This window comes from Calliphora vicina, chromosome 4 (genome assembly GCF_958450345.1).
Source record: "Calliphora vicina chromosome 4, idCalVici1.1, whole genome shotgun sequence".
In the NCBI taxonomy this organism is placed as follows: domain Eukaryota; kingdom Metazoa; phylum Arthropoda; class Insecta; order Diptera; family Calliphoridae; genus Calliphora; species Calliphora vicina.
The window spans coordinates 14,842,951-14,864,938 of NC_088783.1; the positions used below are offsets into that span (position 1 = coordinate 14,842,951).

Consider the following 21,988-nt stretch of genomic DNA (forward strand, 5'->3'; position numbering starts at 1 on the left):
GTGTTAAGAATTTTTCGATCTCACTCCTTAATTGTTTTAATAAATTTTTTTTAAATTTATAGATATTATTTTGAAACATTTGTACAATATAAATGTATTAAAAGTATTGGCCATTGTTAGCCATGACCTTTTCCCATCTTTCCGAATCATTAGTTGCGATGTAAAATGGATCCATTGCAATAACACGAAGAGTAAGATCGACACCAAATATACATGGCACTAAAGTAGTGCTCTGATCTGGTGAGAGCAAAAGTGTTCTATCCATTATGAACTGATGAAATCTGACCAGTCCATAACAAGAAACCTGTACCGAAAGCAACTGATTCGTTTGAAGCGATTAGTGGTCTAAAACTGCCCATAATATGCGGCCAGACATGAAACCGTAATATTCCATCATGACAATGCTCGCCCACATGTTGCAATACCTGTTAAAAAGTATTAAGAATGAAGTGGTTGGGAAGTTTTTCCTCATCCGCTTTATAGTCCAGACCGTGTCCCGTCCGACTACTATTTGTTTCGACCGATGCGGAACGCTCTCTCTGGGATATGCTTTACTTTGGAACAGAGTATCCGATATTGGCTTGATTCGTTCTTGGCCTCAAAAAAGATTCTTTTGCCTCGGAATCCATGAAGGTTATACAAAAAAAAAATCACTTCTAACATCATCAATTTTTTATTTCTGACTTAAACGCCTCAAACTAAACTATGCTGACCCAAAGTGCAAAGGCTGTGCTGTATGAATACATGGAATTTGTTAAAAATTTAACACAAAATAAAACCAACATCAGCATAAAAACCACGATTCTTTTCATTTCATCATTTTGGTTCTATCTCTCTCTCTCTCTTTACTTTTACGAGTATTTTTCATTTATGGCAAAATGAAGAAAAAAAAATTGTTTATTGTTTCTAACAAGTTGTATGAAATTGTTCCTAGAAAATTGGTTAAATTGTGTGGTTTTTATTTTATTATTTTTGGTATTTTCGTAAAAGTATTAGACAGCAAATAAAAAACGATTAGCAAAAGGATGCAAAAATAAACCAAAGAAAAAGTTTGCATTTTCTAGGCATCTTATAAATAATAATAATAATATGATAAATAGATATTGGGGAAGGAAATTAAGAATTGTTCATAACGATAATATAGAAAAAAATATATAATTTTGAGAAAACGATCCATCATATTTCTATATAAATATAGTTGTTATAACAAAACCTTAATAATTATTAAATCTGTTATTAGAATTAATAAGCCGCAAAAAGGGTGCATTTTTATATGATCGTTTAATTTCTCCCAGCTCGATCCTCAAATGAAACCAGTTCAAACCGTACAATCTACCCCAAATATCCTGTTGCTTTTCTTAATAACAAACTAATTACAACAAATGAAACCCTTAGCAAGTCTATGCAAGTTTATGTAGATTATTGTTAACAGATTTTTCATATCCTCTTCTTCAGGTCCGTTTAGAAAAATGGCCATAATTGTTGCATTATTTGTGCTTTCTACTCTTACTTAATGCCCTTGCTGTTAGTGTTGTTTGTTGTTTATAGGTAATATGCAAAGATTATTGTAAAATGTTAAAAAAAAAATAATATTGGTAAAAAAAATCCTTTAGCCTCAGGCATAGAAAGTATTTCTTCTGCCTTTTAAAAAAGAAAGTAAAATCATACGTTTTACATATTATTGCTTACCTCAATTATAAAACGTAAGTGCACAAGTGATGATGATGTTGGTATTTCTATAGATGAGTTTTTTTTTGCTCTTTGCAGTTGGAGTACTCTACAGAAGGTTTGATTTTTTAATAATAATCATAACTGACAAAATCTTTTCTTCTAATTGAGAAAATAGAAATGATCTTGATCAGTGATCAGTGATCAGCCCTGAGTTTAATAAAAAATACCTTTTAAATACATACCTTTTATAAATCTGTAATCAATCTGGAATCATCTCTAATTCTCAATCAAGTGTTTGCGACGCTCATGCCTCAGTTCGAATCGAATTTTAATTGAAAATATAAGTGATCACAGATTTTCATTATTTTCGCTCTAGGTCCTTTAGTTTACGAATTATAAGCAATTTTAGATATTTTGGAATTTCCTTTATAAAAATCACTTTTTGGTGGGAAATATGAGTGATCACAGATTTTCTTTATTTTCGCTCTAGGGCCTTTAGTTTACGAATTATAAGCAATTTTAGATATTTTGGAATTTCCTTCATGAAAATCAATTTTTGGTGGGAAATATGAGTGATCACAGATTTTCTTTATTTTCGCTCTAGGCCCTTTAGTTTACGAATTATAAGCAATTTTAGATATTTTGGAATTTCCTTTAGAAAAATCGAATTTTGGTGGGAAATATGAGTGATCACAGATTTTCATTATTTTCGCTCTAGGCCCTTTAGTTTACGAATTATAAGCAATTTTAGATATTTTGGAATTTCCTTTAGAAAAATCGAATTTTGAAGGGAAATATGAGTGATCACAGATTTTCATTATTTTCGCTCTAGGCCCCTTAGTTTACGAATTATAAGCAATTTTAGATATTTTGGAATTTCCTTTAGAAAAATCGAATTTTGGTGGGAAATATGAGTGATCACAGATTTTCTTTATTTTCGCTCTAGGCCCTTTAGTTTACGAATTATAAGCAATTTTAGATATTTTAGAATTTCCTTTATAAAAATCAATTTTTGATGGGAAATATGAGTGATCACAGATTTTCTTTATTTTCGCTCTAGGCCCTTTAGTTTACGAATTATAAGCAATTTTAGATATTTTGGAATTTTCGTTATAAAAATCAATTTTTGGTGGGAAATATGAGTGATCACAGATTTTCTTTATTTTCGCTCTAGGCCCTTTAGTTTAAGAATTATAAGCAATTTTAGATATTTTGGAATTTCCTTCATGAAAATCAATTTTTGGTGGGAAATATGAGTGATCACAGATTTTCTTTATTTTCGCTCTAGGCCCTTTAGTTTACGAATTATAAGCAATTTTAGATATTTTGGAATTTCCTTTAGAAAAATCGAATTTTGGTGGGAAATATGAGTGATCACAGATTTTCATTATTTTCGCTCTAGGCCCTTTAGTTTACGAATTATAAGCAATTTTAGATATTTTGGAATTTCCTTCATGAAAATCAATTTTTGGTGGGAAATATGAGTGATCACAGATTTTCTTTATTTTCGCTCTAGGCCCTTTAGTTTACGAATTATAAGCAATTTTAGATATTTTGGAATTTCCTTTAGAAAAATCAATTTTTGATGGGAAATATGAGTGATCACAGATTTTCTTTATATTCGCTCTAGGCCCTTTAGTTTACGAATTATAAGCAATTTTAGATATTTTGGAATTTCCTTTAGAAAAATCGAATTTTGAAGGGAAATATGAGTGATCACAGATTTTCATTATTTTCGCTCTAGGCCCCTTAGTTTACGAATTATAAGCAATTTTAGATATTTTGGAATTTCCTTTAGAAAAATCGAATTTTGGTGGGAAATATGAGTGATCACAGATTTTCATTATTTTCGCTCTAGGCCCTTTAGTTTACGAATTATAAGCAATTTTAGATATTTTGGAATTTCCTTTAGAAAAATCGAATTTTGGTGGGAAATATGAGTGATCACAGATTTTCATTATTTTCGCTCTAGGCCCTTTAGTTTACGAATTATAAGCAATTTTAGATATTTTGGAATTTCCTTCATGAAAATCAATTTTTGGTGGGAAATATGAGTGATCACAGATTTTCTTTATTTTCGCTCTAGGCCCTTTAGTTTACGAATTATAAGCAATTTTAGATATTTTGGAATTTCCTTTAGAAAAATCGAATTTTGAAGGGAAATATGAGTGATCACAGATTTTCATTATTTTCGCTCTAGGCCCTTTAGTTTACGAATTATAAGCAATTTTAGATATTTTGGAATTTCCTTTAGAAAAATCGAATTTTGGTGGGAAATATGAGTGATCACAGATTTTCATTATTTTCGCTCTAGGCCCTTTAGTTTACGAATTATAAGCAATTTTAGATATTTTGGAATTTCCTTCATGAAAATCAATTTTTGGTGGGAAATATGAGTGATCACAGATTTTCTTTATTTTCGCTCTAGGCCCTTTAGTTTACGAATTATAAGCAATTTTAGATATTTTGGAATTTCCTTTAGAAAAATCGAATTTTGAAGGGAAATATGAGTGATCACAGATTTTCATTATTTTCGCTCTAGGCCCCTTAGTTTACGAATTATAAGCAATTTTAGATATTTTGGAATTTCCTTTAGAAAAATCGAATTTTGGTGGGAAATATGAGTGATCACAGATTTTCATTATTTTCGCTCTAGGCCCTTTAGTTTACGAATTATAAGCAATTTTAGATATTTTGGAATTTCCTTTAGAAAAATCGAATTTTGAAGGGAAATATGAGTGATCACAGATTTTCATTATTTTTGCTCTAGGCCCTTTAGTTTACGAATTATAAGCAATTTTAGATATTTTGGAATTTCCTTCATGAAAATCAATTTTTGATGGGAAATATGAGTGATCACAGATTTTCTTTATTTTCGCTCTAGGCCCTTTAGTTTACGAATTATAAGCAATTTTAGATATTTTGGAATTTCCCTTATAAAAATCAATTTTTGATGGGAAATATGAGTGATCACAGATTTTCTTTATTTTCGCTCTAGGCCCTTTAGTTTACGAATTATAAGCAATTTTAGATATTTTGGAATTTCCTTCATGAAAATCAATTTTTGGTGGGAAATATGAGTGATCACAGATTTTCTTTATTTTCGCTCTAGGCCCTTTAGTTTACGAATTATAAGCAATTTTAGATATTTTGGAATTTTCGTTATAAAAATCAATTTTTGATGGGAAATATGAGTGATCACAGATTTTCTTTATTTTCGCTCTAGGCCCCTTAGTTTACGAATTATAAGCAATTTTAGATATTTTGGAATTTCCTTTAGAAAAATCGAATTTTGATGGGAAATATGAGTGATCACAGATTTTCATTATTTTTGCTCTAGGCCCTTTAGTTTACGAATTATAAGCAATTTTAGATATTTTGGAATTTCCTTCATGAAAATCAATTTTTGATGGGAAATATGAGTGATCACAGATTTTCTTTATTTTCGCTCTAGGCCCTTTAGTTTACGAATTATAAGCAATTTTAGATATTTTGGAATTTCCTTTAGAAAAATCGAATTTTGGTGGGAAATATGAGTGATCACAGATTTTCTTTATTTTCGCTCTAGGCCCTTTAGTTTACGAATTATAAGCAATTTTAGATATTTTAGAATTTCCTTTATAAAAATCAATTTTTGATGGGAAATATGAGTGATCACAGATTTTCTTTATTTTCGCTCTAGGCCCTTTAGTTTACGAATTATAAGCAATTTTAGATATTTTGGAATTTTCGTTATAAAAATCAATTTTTGGTGGGAAATATGAGTGATCACAGATTTTCTTTATTTTCGCTCTAGGCCCTTTAGTTTAAGAATTATAAGCAATTTTAGATATTTTGGAATTTCCTTCATGAAAATCAATTTTTGGTGGGAAATATGAGTGATCACAGATTTTCTTTATTTTCGCTCTAGGCCCTTTAGTTTACGAATTATAAGCAATTTTAGATATTTTGGAATTTCCTTTAGAAAAATCGAATTTTGGTGGGAAATATGAGTGATCACAGATTTTCTTTATTTTCGCTCTAGGCCCTTTAGTTTACGAATTATAAGCAATTTTAGATATTTTGGAATTTCCTTTATAAAAATCAGTTTTTGATGGGAAATATGAGTGATCACAGATTTTCTTTATTTTCGCTCTAGGCCCTTTAGTTTACGAATTATAAGCAATTTTAGATATTTTGGAATTTTCGTTATAAAAATCGAATTTTGATGGGAAATATGAGTGATCACAGATTTTCTTTATTTTCGCTTAGACCCTTTAGTTTACGAATTATAAGAAATTTTAGATATTTTGGAATTTCCTTTATAAAAATCAATTTTTGATGGGAAATATGAGTGATCACAGATTTTCTTTATTTTCGCTATAGGCCCTTTAGTTTACGAATTATAAGCAATTTTAGATATTTTGGAATTTCCTTCATGAAAATCAATTTTTGATGGGAAATATGAGTGATCACAGATTTTCTTTATTTTCGCTCTAGGCCCTTTAGTTTACGAATTATAAGCAATTTTAGATATTTTAGAATTTCCTTGATGAAAATCAATTTTTGGTGGGAAATATGAGTGATCACAGATTTTCTTTATTTTCGCTCTAGGCCCTTTAGTTTACGAATTATAAGCAATTTTAGATATTTTGGAATTTCCCTTATAAAAATCAATTTTTGATGGGAAATATGGGTGATCACAGATGTTCTTTATTTTCGCTCTACGCCCTTTAGTTTACGAATTATAAGCAATTTTAGATATTTTGGAATTTCCTTTATAAAAATCAATTTTTGATGGGAAATATGAGTGATCACAGATTTTCTTTATTTTCGCTCTAGGCCCTTTAGTTTACGAATTATAAGCAATTTTAGATATTTTGGAATTTCCTTTAGAAAAATCGAATTTTTGATGCGAATTATGAGTGATCACAGATTTTCTTTATTTTCGCGCTAGGGCCTTTAGTTTACGAATTATAAGCAATTTTAGATATTTTGGAATTTCCTTCATGAAAATCAATTTTTGGTGAGAAATATGAGTGATCACAGATTTTCTTTATTTTCGCTCTAGGCCCTTTAGTTTACGAATTATAAGCAATTTTAGATATTTTGGAATTTCCTTGATGAAAATCAATTTTCGGTGGGAAATATGAGTGATCACAGATTTTCTTTATTTTCGCTCTAGGCCCTTTAGTTTGCGAATTATAAGCAATTTTAGATATTTTGGAATTTCCTTTAGAAAAATCGAATTTTGGTGGGAAATATGAGTGATCACAGATTTTCTTTATTTTCGCTCTAGGCCCTTTAGTTTACGAATTATAAGCAATTTTAGATATTTTAGAATTTCCTTGATGAAAATCAATTTTTGGTGAGAAATATGAGTGATCACAGATTTTCTTAATTTTCGCTCTAGGCCCTTTAGTTTACGAATTATAAGCAATTTTAGATATTTTGGAATTTCCTTGATGAAAATCAATTTTCGGTGGGAAATATGAGTGATCACAGATTTTCTTTATTTTCGCTCTAGGCCCTTTAGTTTACGAATTATAAGCAATTTTAGATATTTTGGAATTTCCTTTATAAAAATCAATATATATGGTAAAGTAAATCTTACATATTAAGATAGTTGTTATTATTCGGCTCTCATGGCTAAAACTGATCTAAAATTGTTGCATTTTCTCAGCTTCATAGATGTTATATACCTTTTTGTCATATAAAGTAACTGCTTGACTATTCTATAAGAAACCCAACTCTTCATTCCTGTCTATTTATACCCTACTGATTCATTAGTTCCCCGTCGTAAATGAGTTGTCTTTCACTGAAATTGAATGTGTTATCGTTCCGATACAATGAAGTTTACATGCAACTCTCGATACCCAAAAATAGTCCATATATTTGTGGTTGACTGACCAGTCAATCGCCTAATGATCTATAAAGAAATTTCCTTCCTGAACTGGACAGAAACCATTCACACCTCAAAAACTAGTTTCTCTACAGCACCATACCAAAACCTATTCACTAAGTACCATTTTAAATTAAAACAAAATCTCACGGGGTCCATTAATAAATGACCGTCCTTAAAGTAGTGCTAAATCAAGCACCTTAGCCTTTTAATTTGTTTCTATTTTCCCCCCTTGTTCCTTTTTAAAATTGTAACAAATGACTCATAACACTCAACTGTTCACTTTTGGACCACTACTCATTTAATTCCATTTAATTCTAGTTTTCTTACCTGAATAGAAGAATATTTAATGTATTTTTCCTCCCCTAGTAATATAAAAATTGTAGTCACTATATGTATGGATGTATGAACAAATAGTCCTAATGGAGGGTATAATAACTTCGAGTAGAACCTCTTGAGCAACACTCACTTTAATTGTAGAGTTTTGTTACATTTCATATGGTTTTTTGTATATTTTTTTCCTTTTTTTTATTATAATTTTCTTATTTACTTGCTTTTCCAGGAAAAAAATGAAAGAACAAATGCACAAGAGTAAAAAAGGAAATTTTGTGGTGGATTTTGTTTAACGTTTGTTTAGATTTAATTTTCACTCTTGTTAGAGTTGGGCTGTTAAAAGGAGGAAAATACTGATAAAAGGAAAATTGTGTTTAGCTCATCATTAGATTCACCAAGTCAGCCAGCCTGGCAGCCTGGCAGCCAGTCAGCCATCTAGTCAACGATCCAAGTAAGTTTCCAGCAAACCAACCAACCAACCAGCCAGCTAAACATCTTTAAACAAGAAAGAAAGTGGATAAAATAAGAAACAAACTTAATTAAAAATTACTAAACGCCAGATAATAGCAACAATACAACAACAGCAACAAACCAAAAAAACAACAACGAAGAAAAAACGCCAAATGAAGGAAAGAAATGAATGGATGGATGTCTGAAGGAAGAAAATATTCTTAAGATTAAAAGTAATATGCAGTGAATTACACCGATAACGATGGTAACTGTAACATGTAGAGATGAAGCTCTAAACTCCTTGCACCACCAAACCCCTAAAACTTACACAAGAACTTGCACATACCTCTAACGAGTATCGTATCAAGTTAAAACAACAACTTGATACAAACGTATGAACAATGAACCAAGTCTTTATACCCTACAGCACCACGAAAGCGGGGAGGGTATTATGCGTTTGAGCTGATGTTTGTAACGCCCAAAAATTGTAGTCTAACAGATCGACTCAGAATCTCCAAGTGAACCATTTCTTATTCACCAACTCTCCACTCCTTATTATTTATACCTTATTAATTCAATGAAACTCCTTTGAAAATGGCTTGCATTTCATTGCAATGGACAGTATTCTAATTTGCGAAATAAGAAAGTTTTAAAAGAAAAATTTTTTTTCTCATTTCTTCAGTGTAGGGTATTATATGTTCAGGCTTGACCGAGTCTCCCTTCTTACTTGTTTTAGCTTCAAATAAAATACATGGTTGGATTGTTTGTTCCAAGAAGATGAAAATGAAAACTTCAAAAAAAAAATACAACTAGTACACAAAAGATGTTATAACAAATACTCCTACAAATTATGCAAATTAAATAAGCTCTTTTTTTGTTGCCTCGTCTTAAAGTAGTGAGAGTGGAGCAGCCCCATCACTCCAGAGTGTGTGCGTTTAAGGCCACCAGTGTGTTTTATTTAACAAAGATGATTTCTTTCATCTTTCTTCTTTTTTTTGTTGGTATCGTGGCGTATATTTCTTTATTGTGTTTATACGAAGCAATACATTTCTTATTCTTGGCATAGCAATCAGTGGTTCTTAATAATTCAGAATAGAGGATGTTATCTTCAAACATCCTCTATTCTGAATTATCAAATTATGACTTTTTTTAGCTTGGACCAGCGCTCTGTGGATTACCCCTACTCATGCAATGCATTGTGTTGGAACTAGGAAAATAGGTTATGGGAAGGAGGATAGAGGGAGTAGTGTTTGTGGACATTTGATTTGAATTTTCCTACATTGAATGGAAATACTTCGACAGGAAGTTAATTCCACATACGGACGGTACGGCTGAAAAACGAATTTTCTCTGTAGTGTGTTGCGCTATCCATTGACCAAGCGACCACGAATGGATGAGCCCTCGCTGATGAACGCGTATTTCGTGAGAAATTACGGGTATCGGGAACACATTCCATTGTAGATCAGAACACATTCCATTGTAGTATCGGTAGAACAGTGACCCACATTGCGACGATGCTCAAGAGAATCAATAGAGTTGTATACCCTACTGTCACCGATAAGCACCTTCGTCCTCTCCTGCACGCGGTCGAGTAACTCCAAAATAGACTTCGAAGCACCGGCTCATACATGAGAATTGTATTCCATTTTAGGTCGGATATAAGTGGTGTAAATAGTAAGGAGATCAGATGAAGTGAAGTAATTCTTACACCGCCTTAGAAAACCGAGGCACTTGAATGCTTCTTTCGACACTTGAAAAATGTGCTTTGTCCAACGAACATCACACTGAATTCTCATGCCTAGAACATCGAGAGCTTCTGATTCCTTAATATTTACACCACCCATAGAAACAGATGAAGCAACATGATCTGTCATGCGTTTGTGTGTTAACATACAACATTGAGTCTTATGTGCATTAAAATCAACTCTGTTCGCATAACCCCACTCACAGATTGTCACAAGATCTTGGTTAAGTGTATCAGTCATGTTTTGCCTCATTGCCCCAATCTCAGAAAGGCTTGGCCTACAGCTGAATGAATATGAATGGCAAATGTTGCTGTCATGCAAAAGAATATATAGGTTTGGAAGTTTGACTTAGAAGGTCATTTAGAAAAATAAGGAATAGAGTAGGAGAAAGAACGGAGCCTTGCGGTACCCCTGAATTAATCTTGAACTCATTTGATGAGATCCCATCTACAACAACTCGTAGATCTCTGAGAAAGCTGGATATAAATCGAGAGAAGTCGTTACCGACACCAAATGATCGCATGATAAAATCCTCCTGCTTAAGTTCTGTTTTAAATACCCGCTGAGTTTACCATTTCACTCCTCGTTCCCATATTCGCAACTCTGTTCAACATCCTGACGATTTTGAGGATGAGGATGTTTGCGCTATATTTAGCTGTGTCCATAATTGTCGGACCATTTGGCAAGCATTCCAGATGACCCATTTCATATTCGCCAACTCTTCATTCCTTCTTATTTATACCCTATTGATTCATTGGAACACCTCCGAAAATGTATTTCACTACAATGGAAAGTGTTCTAATTCAGAAAACAGTCCATATATTTCCGATTGCTTCTCAAATCTTAGCAAAAGCTTCGGAAAGCATTACATTCAACATCCAGTCTCTGTTGATTCTGCTCAATTGGGATTGGGATCACAGACACCAGCATAGATATATGCTCCTAGTCACCAGTTGTCTGGTCAATCATTTCCATATTCCAATATGAGATTAACACCGGAGGCTGCAAATTGTTACTATAACTTATATTATTATTTAAGGCTATGAGAATACGACTTATGGCTTAAGATAATATATGAGGAAATTTGTACTTGAGATTGAACACTCTCCGCCTCGTTCTCATATTCGCAGCAGCGTCAGAAAGCATTGCACACAACAACAAGTAGCTGCGAATTCCACTCATAAATATATTACCCATTCATCAAAGACAACTATTGGTTGTACGCCCTATATCCATTTTTGTTCTTAGTTGCCCGGCTATCCTGCAGCCATTACTTTCCACAAATTCCTAGATTTTCCATATAATGAGATTAGGATCAGAAAGTAGGATCTGAGATGAAGATCTCGAACGAAAAACAAAGCGCACGAAAGTTACTCACTCGTAGGCAATTGAAATTGGATTCCTCTAAATTGAAAAAAAAATCTTTCGACTGAGAAAGAGTTGAAGATAGAGAAACTGAGTTTTTGTCTGTTCCCTGATCTCAAAACAAAATTATCGGCTTTCCTTCAACTGAGAAAGAGTTGAACCTAATTTTGTCCTGTTCCTCGATCTCGAACGAAAATTAGTCGCTGAAAGTAGATTCAAATTGGAATCCTCTATATTGAAATCCTTCCTTCGACTGATCAGATCACCAACCAATGTTACTACCTCGAAGACGATTCAAATTAGATACCCCTATATCGAAAACTTTCCTTCAACTGAGAAAGAGTTGAAGATAGAAAAAGCGGAATTTTGGCCGGTTCCTTGATCTCGAATGAAAAACAAAGCGAACAAAAGTTAATCACTTGAATCCGATTGAAATGGGATTCCTCCATATCGAAAACCTTTGTTCTTTAGAGAAACTGAATTTTGTTCTGTTCCTTGAACTCGAACCAAAGTTATCCACTTTCCTTCAACTGAGAAAGAGTTGGAGACAGGGAAAGATAATTTTGGACTGTTCCTCGATCTTTATCTCGAAGAGGTTTAAAATTGGATTCCTTTATATCGAAATCCTTCCTTCGACTAAGAAAGAGTTAATGGAAGAGAATTTTGTTGTGTACCTAGATCGCCAACTAAAGTTAGTGATCGATCTCGAACAAAAGTTATCCACATTCCTTCAACTGAGAAAGAGTTGAAGACAGGGAAACATAATTTTGTCCTGTTCCTCGATTTTGAACTAAAATTAGTCACTCAAATTGGATTCCTATACATTGAAATGCTTCCTTCAACTAAGAAAGAGTTAATGGCGGAGAATTTTGATGTGTTCCTAGATCACCAACGTAAGTTAATCCCTCGAAGACGATTGAAATTGGATTCCTCTATATGGAAAATAGTCCTTCAATTGAGAAAGAGTTAAAGATAGAAAAAGCGAAATTTTGGTCTGTTCCTCAATCTTGGGACTGTAATCCTTGAAACTGTAATCCTCTATATCTGCGTGATTTTATAGGACTTAAAGGACTTTAAATAACATTTGCGATTAGTACTTTGCCTTAAGAATACCATTAAAAACTTCAACTTGATTTTCAACTATGACCTGGAACTTTAACTTGAGGTTATCACTTCAGATTTTGTTTTGAGAATATGACTTTAGGACTATCACTTGAAGCTTTGATTTCAGATTATGATCTGCGACTATTATTTCTCTAATAATAGTCTACTTAAGTCTGTGACATCTTGCTGTAGCTCCAGTAATCACAGATATCAGTACAGTTATATGACTGTTAGAAATTAATGAAGTAGTATTTCCCATATTTAGTAATAAGGATTTCAGAACATTCACTGCAGCTTCGCTACCAACATATCTAAAAAACACACAGTGATCTGATAGACCTCTTGATATAGAAACATATTTACCTCACAGTTTAAACGAATTTTCATTCCCTGAGGTTATGATTTCAGATTAAGATTTAGACCCATAGTAGGCGTTCCTATTGTTCAGGTTACGATGATTTTCGTCAAACAACCCGATTGTAAATAAAATACCGTAATAGAGCGTAAAAATACACACATTTTATTCAGTTGCTTGATGTTGTTGTGGATATTTTATTTTTTACCCAAATAAGAACACAAATGAAATGCCTCTAATTGCCTACCAATGCTTTAGACTAAAAATTGATACTGGAATTTATGTCTATGATTTGCGGTTAATACTTTGACCATTTGCAAGCTATTAATTGGGACTTTGACCCGGGACTTTATTGAAATGGCCACAAAACTATATAATATCCAAGTTGCAGGAATATAAAACCATTGAGAGCTTCTCCGTCCACTGCCATTAGATTCAATTTGAAGTTTAACTTACAATCCAGAATGACGTCTTTTACTTCCCTGGAAAGAGGACAAGTTTATTTTTGCTGGGATAGCAGAATTTTCACTGGAGAAATTAAATTTAGCTTTCACTAAGATTTCGGTGGTACGTTAGATTGCCACAAAACTATTTAAGAATCCCTGTTAATATCCAACATTAATTCAGCCAGTTATAACAATAATATTATGGCGTTTTTCTTATTTTAATTTTTTCTGCAATCTTTTCTTTTCTTACTTGTATTTTTTTTTTTGCTCTTGGTTTTGGTTTGTTTTATTGTGTGTGAGGAAGATTTGTAAATGTTGCTTTATTTTCCTCACATTTTTGTTGTTTGCCCGAGTATATTCATGATGATGAACGTGTATGAGGAGAGTGTAACAAGGATTTCCTTATGGATTTCAAATAAATTGATGGTAAGGGAGTTCATTTATCTTCTTTGACTCATAAAAATCATGAATATTAAATTTACGCCAACACCACTAAACTGAATTTTGAAGCTCATCTTTAGAGGAAACGTGTAACGAAATGAGGGGAAACAACAGCCTGCCAACAGCACCAGCTCCACAATAAACAACTAATGTGCGTAAGTGAGTGAACATTTCCTTTTGCCTCCTGCCACAAAACGCATACTTACACACATACATCATCTGCATTATCAAGGATGAAAGATGAATGAGAGGTACGACGAGTATTATTGTATTAATATCACATGCATATTTTATGTTTATATTAAAAATTAATATTAAACAACTAAATTTAATATTTTCAGTCATATTTGGTTATTTTTTCTCTCTTTTGTATTACACGTGTGTGTGTGTGAGTGTGTTTATCATTAATAATTTCGTTAACATTTTGGAAAATTACTTTATTCATAACTTGTATTTTTTCGATGTTATCTGCTTTAATATCATTATCCCTGAACATTGCAATTGTCTTTATCATAATCATCAGCAACATCAACATCATGTGATAAACCACATGAAACGTACAACATTCCAAACTAGTGGTGGGGGTATAAGTGGAGTGATAACAATAAAAAAAAACCATACGGAAACGGAAGAGTGTTCAACTAAATTGCCTTTTTTAACTAAAAGTTTTTACGCGTATGCTTCTATGTGTGCTTCAGTTACCTACAAATACAAAGTTTCTTTTCCCAATTGAGCTATAAATTCCATTTCATTTTTATTTTTTTTCTGTTTGCTTTATTTTCTTCTTTTACTTTTTGTTTTTTCTTAACGCAACGCCAATCTTTACGCCAGAACCACCTGGTGTCACATACTTACATCTACATACGAGTTCATGTACAAAATACTATTCATACTCGTATAATCGTATGTAGCAGCAGTTCTTCTCAACAATATTCAATATCGTTTATCGTTAAATGTGTAATGCACATTTTTATCGTATTTATATAATGCGAGGCATGTATGGAAGGCATAAACCATATTAGAGTCAAACCGAACAATTCATCGTGGTGAGGTTTCCGGTTCTTGAACTAGATAGACTTTTTAATCATAGATATCGCTTGTGTGATACCATTTCAAACTAGGTCCAAGTCTGAGACTTGATCTTGAGACTATGTGTTGAGACTGTGATTGGTGATTTTAGAATCCATTCCTTGTGGATATGATGTAAGATTTTGATCAGAATACGTTTGCAAGCTTTAAATTTAGACAATGACTTGAGACTATTCTCTGATTCCTGGGACTGTAACTGGGCATTTAAGGCAAGGGACTTTACTATGAACATTTTTCAACTCCTAGGACATTCCTTTAACCAACACTATGACAAAAAACCTCCAATTAAAGACATGTTTTTTCGTCTTTTGGCCGCACTGTGCGACCTCATATTGTTTTAGACTTATCACACAACCCCTACACTCATTGTACATACACACTCGTGTATGCGTCTGTAACGACAATTGTTTTAAAATGCTTCCAATAACAATAAATTTGTAAATTCAAGTTAAATTCTGTTGCATCACCATTCCACCTCACACGGTACCAATGAAATGAATTAAAAGAAATTAATCTAAAACCTGATAGTGAACACAGGCAAAATGCTAGTTTTTTTTATTCACAGATGCACAATTTTGTGTCGATATAATCGATACAAATAAAAAGGAATAAAATAAAAAAGGATTTATATTACTTATATTCATTCGCGGAACAAAGATACAAGTAATTTGGATTTTATTGCAGTAATTGTTGAAATAAAATTTTATTGCTTTAATGTTTCTATACATGAAAAGTTTTCAATGATGAATGTCGATGCTAAGGAGAACTAATATTTTAATTAGTTGGATAAATTAAAGGAAAACGGTAACCACGAAATATGCAGAAGACTATGACTAAGACTAAGACTAAGACTAAGACTAAGACTAAGACTAAGACTAAGACTAAGACTAAGACTAAGACTAAGACTAAGACTAAGACTAAGACTAAGACTAAGACTAAGACTAAGACTAAGACTAAGACTAAGACTAAGACTAAGACTAAGACTAAGACTAAGACTAAGACTAAGACTAAGACTAAGACTAAGACTAAGACTAAGACTAAGACTAAGACTAAGACTAAGACTAAGACTAAGACTAAGACTAAGACTAAGACTAAGACTAAGACTAAGACTAAGACTAAGACTAAGACTAAGACTAAGACTAAGACTAAGACTAAGACTAAGACTAAGACTAAGACTAAGACTAAGACTAAGACTAAGACTAAGACTAAGACTAAGACTAAGACTAAGACTAAGACTAAGACTAAGACTAAGACTAAGACTAAGACTAAGACTAAGACTAAGACTAAGACTAAGACTAAGACTAAGACTAAGACTAAGACTAAGACTAAGACTAAGACTAAGACTAAGACTAAGACTAAGACTAAGACTAAGACTAAGACTAAGACTAAGACTAAGACTAAGACTAAGACTAAGACTAAGACTAAGACTAAGACTAAGACTAAGACTAAGACTAAGACTAAGACTAAGACTAAGACTAAGACTAAGACTAAGACTAAGACTAAGACTAAGACTAAGACTAAGACTAAGACTAAGACTAAGACTAAGACTAAGACTAAGACTAAGACTAAGACTAAGACTAAGACTAAGACTAAGACTAAGACTAAGACTAAGACTAAGACTAAGACTAAGACTAAGACTAAGACTAAGACTAAGACTAAGACTAAGACTAAGACTAAGACTAAGACTAAGACTAAGACTAAGACTAAGACTAAGACTAAGACTAAGACTAAGACTAAGACTAAGACTAAGACTAAGACTAAGACTAAGACTAAGACTAAGACTAAGACTAAGACTAAGACTAAGACTAAGACTAAGACTAAGACTAAGACTAAGACTAAGACTAAGACTAAGACTAAGACTAAGACTAAGACTAAGACTAAGACTAAGACTAAGACTAAGACTAAGACTAAGACTAAGACTAAGACTAAGACTAAGACTAAGACTAAGACTAAGACTAAGACTAAGACTAAGACTAAGACTAAGACTAAGACTAAGACTAAGACTAAGACTAAGACTAAGACTAAGACTAAGACTGAAATGTTCAGCATTTGCTGTTAGACCTTGGGAGCATTGAAAATCGAAAAAAAGTGATATCCTACTTTATTCTCCTTTAAAAACATGTGACAACTTAACATTATGGTCAACAATACTTGTATTTTCTTCTAAAACTTTTCATTACTTTTACCTTTTTTTCGAAAAACACGAATGCTTGTATATCTGTCAACCTAAAACGTCCGTTTAACCATATTATAGTTGCATAAAATAAATCTTAAATTTGTGTAACTTAAGTAAATCACTACGTATCCTTGAAATGGCAGGGAAGGGGAAAATAATATTCGTACATATTCCCTGACAGGTGCTACAAACAAACAAACTAACAAACATCTAATCAAAACTTAACAATGATTACAAAACTACTCGTATATCCGTTCGTACAACATTTATAAGCAGAATTACGCGCTTTAACAATAGTTTCACTTACTTACGGGAACAAATATGTTTGTAGGTATGAATGTACTTGGCATTTGGAAGTGTGTGGAGAAGGAGGAGCAGTATGAAGAGAAGTATTTACAAGTAGCACCACTGGTGTAAATATAAGCATAGAATTAGTTACAATAACTATTATGCGAGTGTAACAAACAAACCATATTAGTACATGTTACACACAAAAGTAACTGGCAACAATTTTCCAAACAGGCAAACACAACCAACCATCCATCTAACAAGCCTGGCAGCCAACAAACCAGCCTGCTAACTTAACAACCGTCCGCCCGCCCGCCTCACCGTCCGTCAGTCATTCACTCATTCACAGCCAGTTTTAGTTTTCTTTTAGTTGTACACCACTTCTACATCAGTTCTAGTTCTACACCAAATAACAAACCATTAACACTTGTTTCTGTCATATTACATGAAAGCGGAAATGCTATTTTAATTTTTTTGTTGTTGCTTTTCTTACTTTTCTCACTCTCATCGTCGATTTTTTCGTTTATTGTTGCCATTGCCTGCTTGGAAATGCTGCCCCACAATTGCAGCTTTTTTAGCTGCTACTTCTGCTGCTTCTGATGTTTCGTTTGAACAACAAACAATTTAGCTTTAGGCGGCGTACGCCTAGAGAAACTTTTTGACGTGGGTACTTTTTTTTAACAAGTACTATTCTTATACATATATAGGTATTTTTTTGTTTTATTTTCTACTGCTAATGTTTATGATTTGGTCGGTATAAACGAGACGTTAAAGGAGTAAAAAACTATAAAGTAGTAGTGAACAGTGGCTAGAGTTTGAAAGAAACTTTTCAATTGCTTCAACTATTGTTTCATACTATTTTTTAGATGTTGCAAATGCTCAAGATTTATTGAGATAATAGAATATGTTGTTGTCCGAAAATAAGATCCATGATAATTTTAAAACAGTGGTCTGCACTCATAGCTCACATTAGCCGAATAACACCCATCATTCACATGCTTACAACACGAATGTGAGCGAAGCTCATTAAGATTTCAAAAGGGGGAAACAAATTATAGATTTTGCAGCAGAAAATTCGTTTTGTGCAACATTACAATACATTTACCAATGTGGCATGTTCTGTTAAAAGCGGGCATGTAAAAACCTTTCAGTATCTTTTGCTCTATCCTCTTTTGTAGGTTGTTTTTGTAACACTATTGTCGAGTCTCCTTATCTGGGGAAAACGGTCGCTTTGTACAAATGTCCTTGAGTTTGCAATCTTCGGCCAAGTGACACCGCTGTTGTTGCGGATCGTACATCCAATTGTCATAGGAACGTCACTTGTCAGTGTGTGATGATGGTTCCTTGTATTGCGTTGTATCGAAGGGTCCTCTATACAATTTAAAGATAATGCATCTTGAGGTATTACTACTTTCATATCCACCGTCCTGCTGTTTTAAGCAACCATCTGCTTTCATAATACTTGTATCTACAAGAGTTGTTTCCGTTCAAGGAAGCAGCTAAGGATACTTCGTCTTTGCTTGGTAAATTCCCTCTCACTATCCGAGATCCAGGGGGATATTTATTCAGAACTCTGTTGCTTCTATAGCCATTTATGACTTCAGTTAACGCTATTTAATTCAATAATTTCTGCGTATTCCATAAGGATAATCGACAGACGAAAGATGAGATGATGTTCTGGAAGTACTCGCGCTAGCATTGGCAGTCCATCAGGATGTTTTGGAGACAACAGTCCTGCTGATGACGAGAGGTCAATACAGAGGCTATATAGTTGAGAAGAAAGCGACCGATTGCCTTGTATGCCTCTCTTTACTCATGCCCTAAGAGGTACCAGAGAGAGCCTTCAGCACCTTATTTATATTTTTCAAAAACCTTCCTATATTCCTTGGGTATCTTGTAGGAGGTCTTTGTTGAGACAACAGTCCCATGTTATTTGCAATCTAAGATACTCATACTTTCAAACAAGATATCCATAAATTCTTCCTAGAGAATCGTGTAGGAGGTATTTGTTGAAGCCATTATCCTATGTTACTTGAAACCCAACTGTTAGTGGTTTCACAGCTACGTATTCTGAACAGATAGCTTCCAGAAGTGCCTGTAGCTTATGTTTCAGCATGGTATTGCGAGCACCTTTAGAGAGTGTATTGATATTTAAACTTTATGGAGTCGATTATGAGCGGTTGGCACCACCATTCATTGAATGTCATGATGATATTGGCATTAGATATTGGCATCAAGATATTTTGGCATTAGAAGAAACACTACCAAGTCAAATGTTTCTATTATAGAAAATAGTTAATCCAAAATTTGGGGTTTCCGAATTAATGTCGAACATTTTTTTCTTCTCCAGTACCCCTCTTGGGAGCATTTGGATTCCACAAAGCATCTCCATCTTATACGATTTGTTGCAATTGTTTTCGTAAAGTTAGAGTGCGCTGCCCTAGTTATTGGAGTATCGTGCGTCTCCACTTTCGATGTTGCCATAAGATCCGGTATATTGTTACTTTTGCCTTGTATCAGTTTCGTTAATCGGTTATTGTTCCAGCTAAGTAGATGGTCTGCTGTAGCGGGTCCAAGTGGTGGAGAATCTTGTTAATCTTTGATTCCTTTCTCCCAGTGGTTGGCAGCTGCCTGACCTTTGCCATGATGTTATCCGCTTTTCTAAGGGTAGGGATAGTCATGGGGCTTCTTGGATTGATTGTTTAGAGGGGGGATGAAGCTACTTAATTTTAACACGTTGACGTAAATGACGTCTGTAGACGTTGTGTCCGAATGCAAATAAATACAAACGACGTCTATAACCGTCATAAATATTTAAAGTTATAAAACAATATTTTAAAAACTCGAAAACCATGATGAAAATTGTTTGTCCTCTATCATTGATCGAACATGGGGTTCACTGAACATTATTGTAATTAAATCGAGAAATCCTCAAAGAGATCACACTGCTTTTTAACCGTTCCTCCTTAATGCCGAGGAATTAATCTTAAAAAATATAGAAAACTTCATATGAGTATGAGTATAAAGAAGCTTGCAGCTTTTCCAAAAACCACCCTTTACCAATCTGGATATATTTTGGTAAATTATAATTTTTAGTTCAAGACACCCACTAGATGTCTCAGCCCCTTCCAGCCTTAATGCATCCGTGATGCCTATGATATTGTAAGCGTTCCACTGTGCAATGTATTTGTGTTGTTTGTAATGATGACTGGTTGCTAAAACTAAATTGGTAACTCAGCAGCAGAAATAACTAAAACTATAAGTATGTGTGTGTGTATTCATGAATTTGTTTGTTGGTAAGTTGAGTTTTTAGTTTTTGGGTGTTTGGCAACAAAAACAAAACCCAGAATCTGAATATTCACAAATGCACACACACAGAGAGAGAAACACATATAAAAGTTTTCGAAATACGCCTGTCACCGTCATTGCAACAGACAAGACGTCATAATGTGGAACATACAACTAGCAACAACACCAACAACAACAACTATAAACGTAATAATAACGAATGTAACAACAACTGCAATAAAACGCAAGCAACAAAAAAAAAACATAAAAAGTTTCAGGAAATACATCATCATCAACAGCAAAACACAAGCAGCAGCAGCAACAGCAACATTATTGTCTTAAACTCCAACATGAACAATAGTTAGGAATAAAATTGTTAGAAAAAAAGACTTTATTATTTATTTAAATCAAGGAGCTGACAATGAAATTAAGAGCCATTTAGAATGATACAAATGATGATGATGAAATACGTTTTTTAAATTTTATGTATTTAAACAATTTAATAGAGTTTAAATGCGGGCAGCAACAATAATTATTAAACAATAATAATAATTATAATAAAAGGCAACAATATTGCTTTAAATGGGTTTTGTAAGTATTTGTTTTGTGTGTTGAAATGTCACAGTGGGTATTTTAAGCGGGTTGTATGAAAAGTTCTTTATTCTATGTAAAATTGAGTAAATTTAAAGATTTGAAACTGTCGCCATTTGTGCAGTAAAGTTGTTCACCAAAAAAGAAAAACGATTTGACAGCTTACAACTTATGGTTAGTAAAAATGGAGTTCAAAAAAGGCATTCAAAACATGCCATCCTTTTGTCAGGATTTTGGTCTGATGATATCATTGGACCACACTTCTTCAAAAATGAGACTGGTCAAGCAGTGGCTGATATTGGTACTTGATATCGCTATACATATGCAACCCTACTCCAGCTTTGTCATTATTTATTTACAGATACTAATTTAAAATTAAATCTTTAAAGTGTTAAATTTTCAATTGATCCTTAATAAAATAATATATTGGGTGTCTGACATAAAAAATGCTTTATTTATTTAAATTTTTAGATTTTTTTTTAAACATTTTTTTACTCAAAGTATTGGCCATTGTAAGTTATGACCTTTTCCCAACTTACTGGCAACATATGGATTCCAAGCCAAAAGAACAGCTCATATTTTGAGGCCAAGAACGAATCAAGCCAATTTTGGATATTCTGAAGTAAAAAATAGCAGTAGTACTTTAGAAAGTATTTATTTTACTCAACAGAAGTAATATATTGGCTAGTTTTCGGAGGAAGGTTTGTTTACAAGCAATTGGTTATTGGACTGTCTGTGAGATGTCTTTTTAACTGACTAAGGTCA

The 21,988-nt window shown here is 33.1% G+C and overlaps 1 protein-coding gene across 1 annotated transcript in view; it reads left to right on the forward strand.

Moving 5' to 3' along the window:
* The window catches only part of LOC135956844 (repetin-like), a 103,538-nt gene extending 82,541 nt beyond the window's left edge, over window positions 1-20,997 (forward strand). Inside the window, exon 6 of the mRNA XM_065507439.1 lies at window positions 20,723-20,997. Within this exon, the coding sequence (XP_065363511.1) occupies window positions 20,723-20,997 (275 nt within the window). The remainder of the gene's footprint in view (window positions 1-20,722) is intronic.
* Window positions 20,998-21,988: the final 991 nt, after the last annotated feature.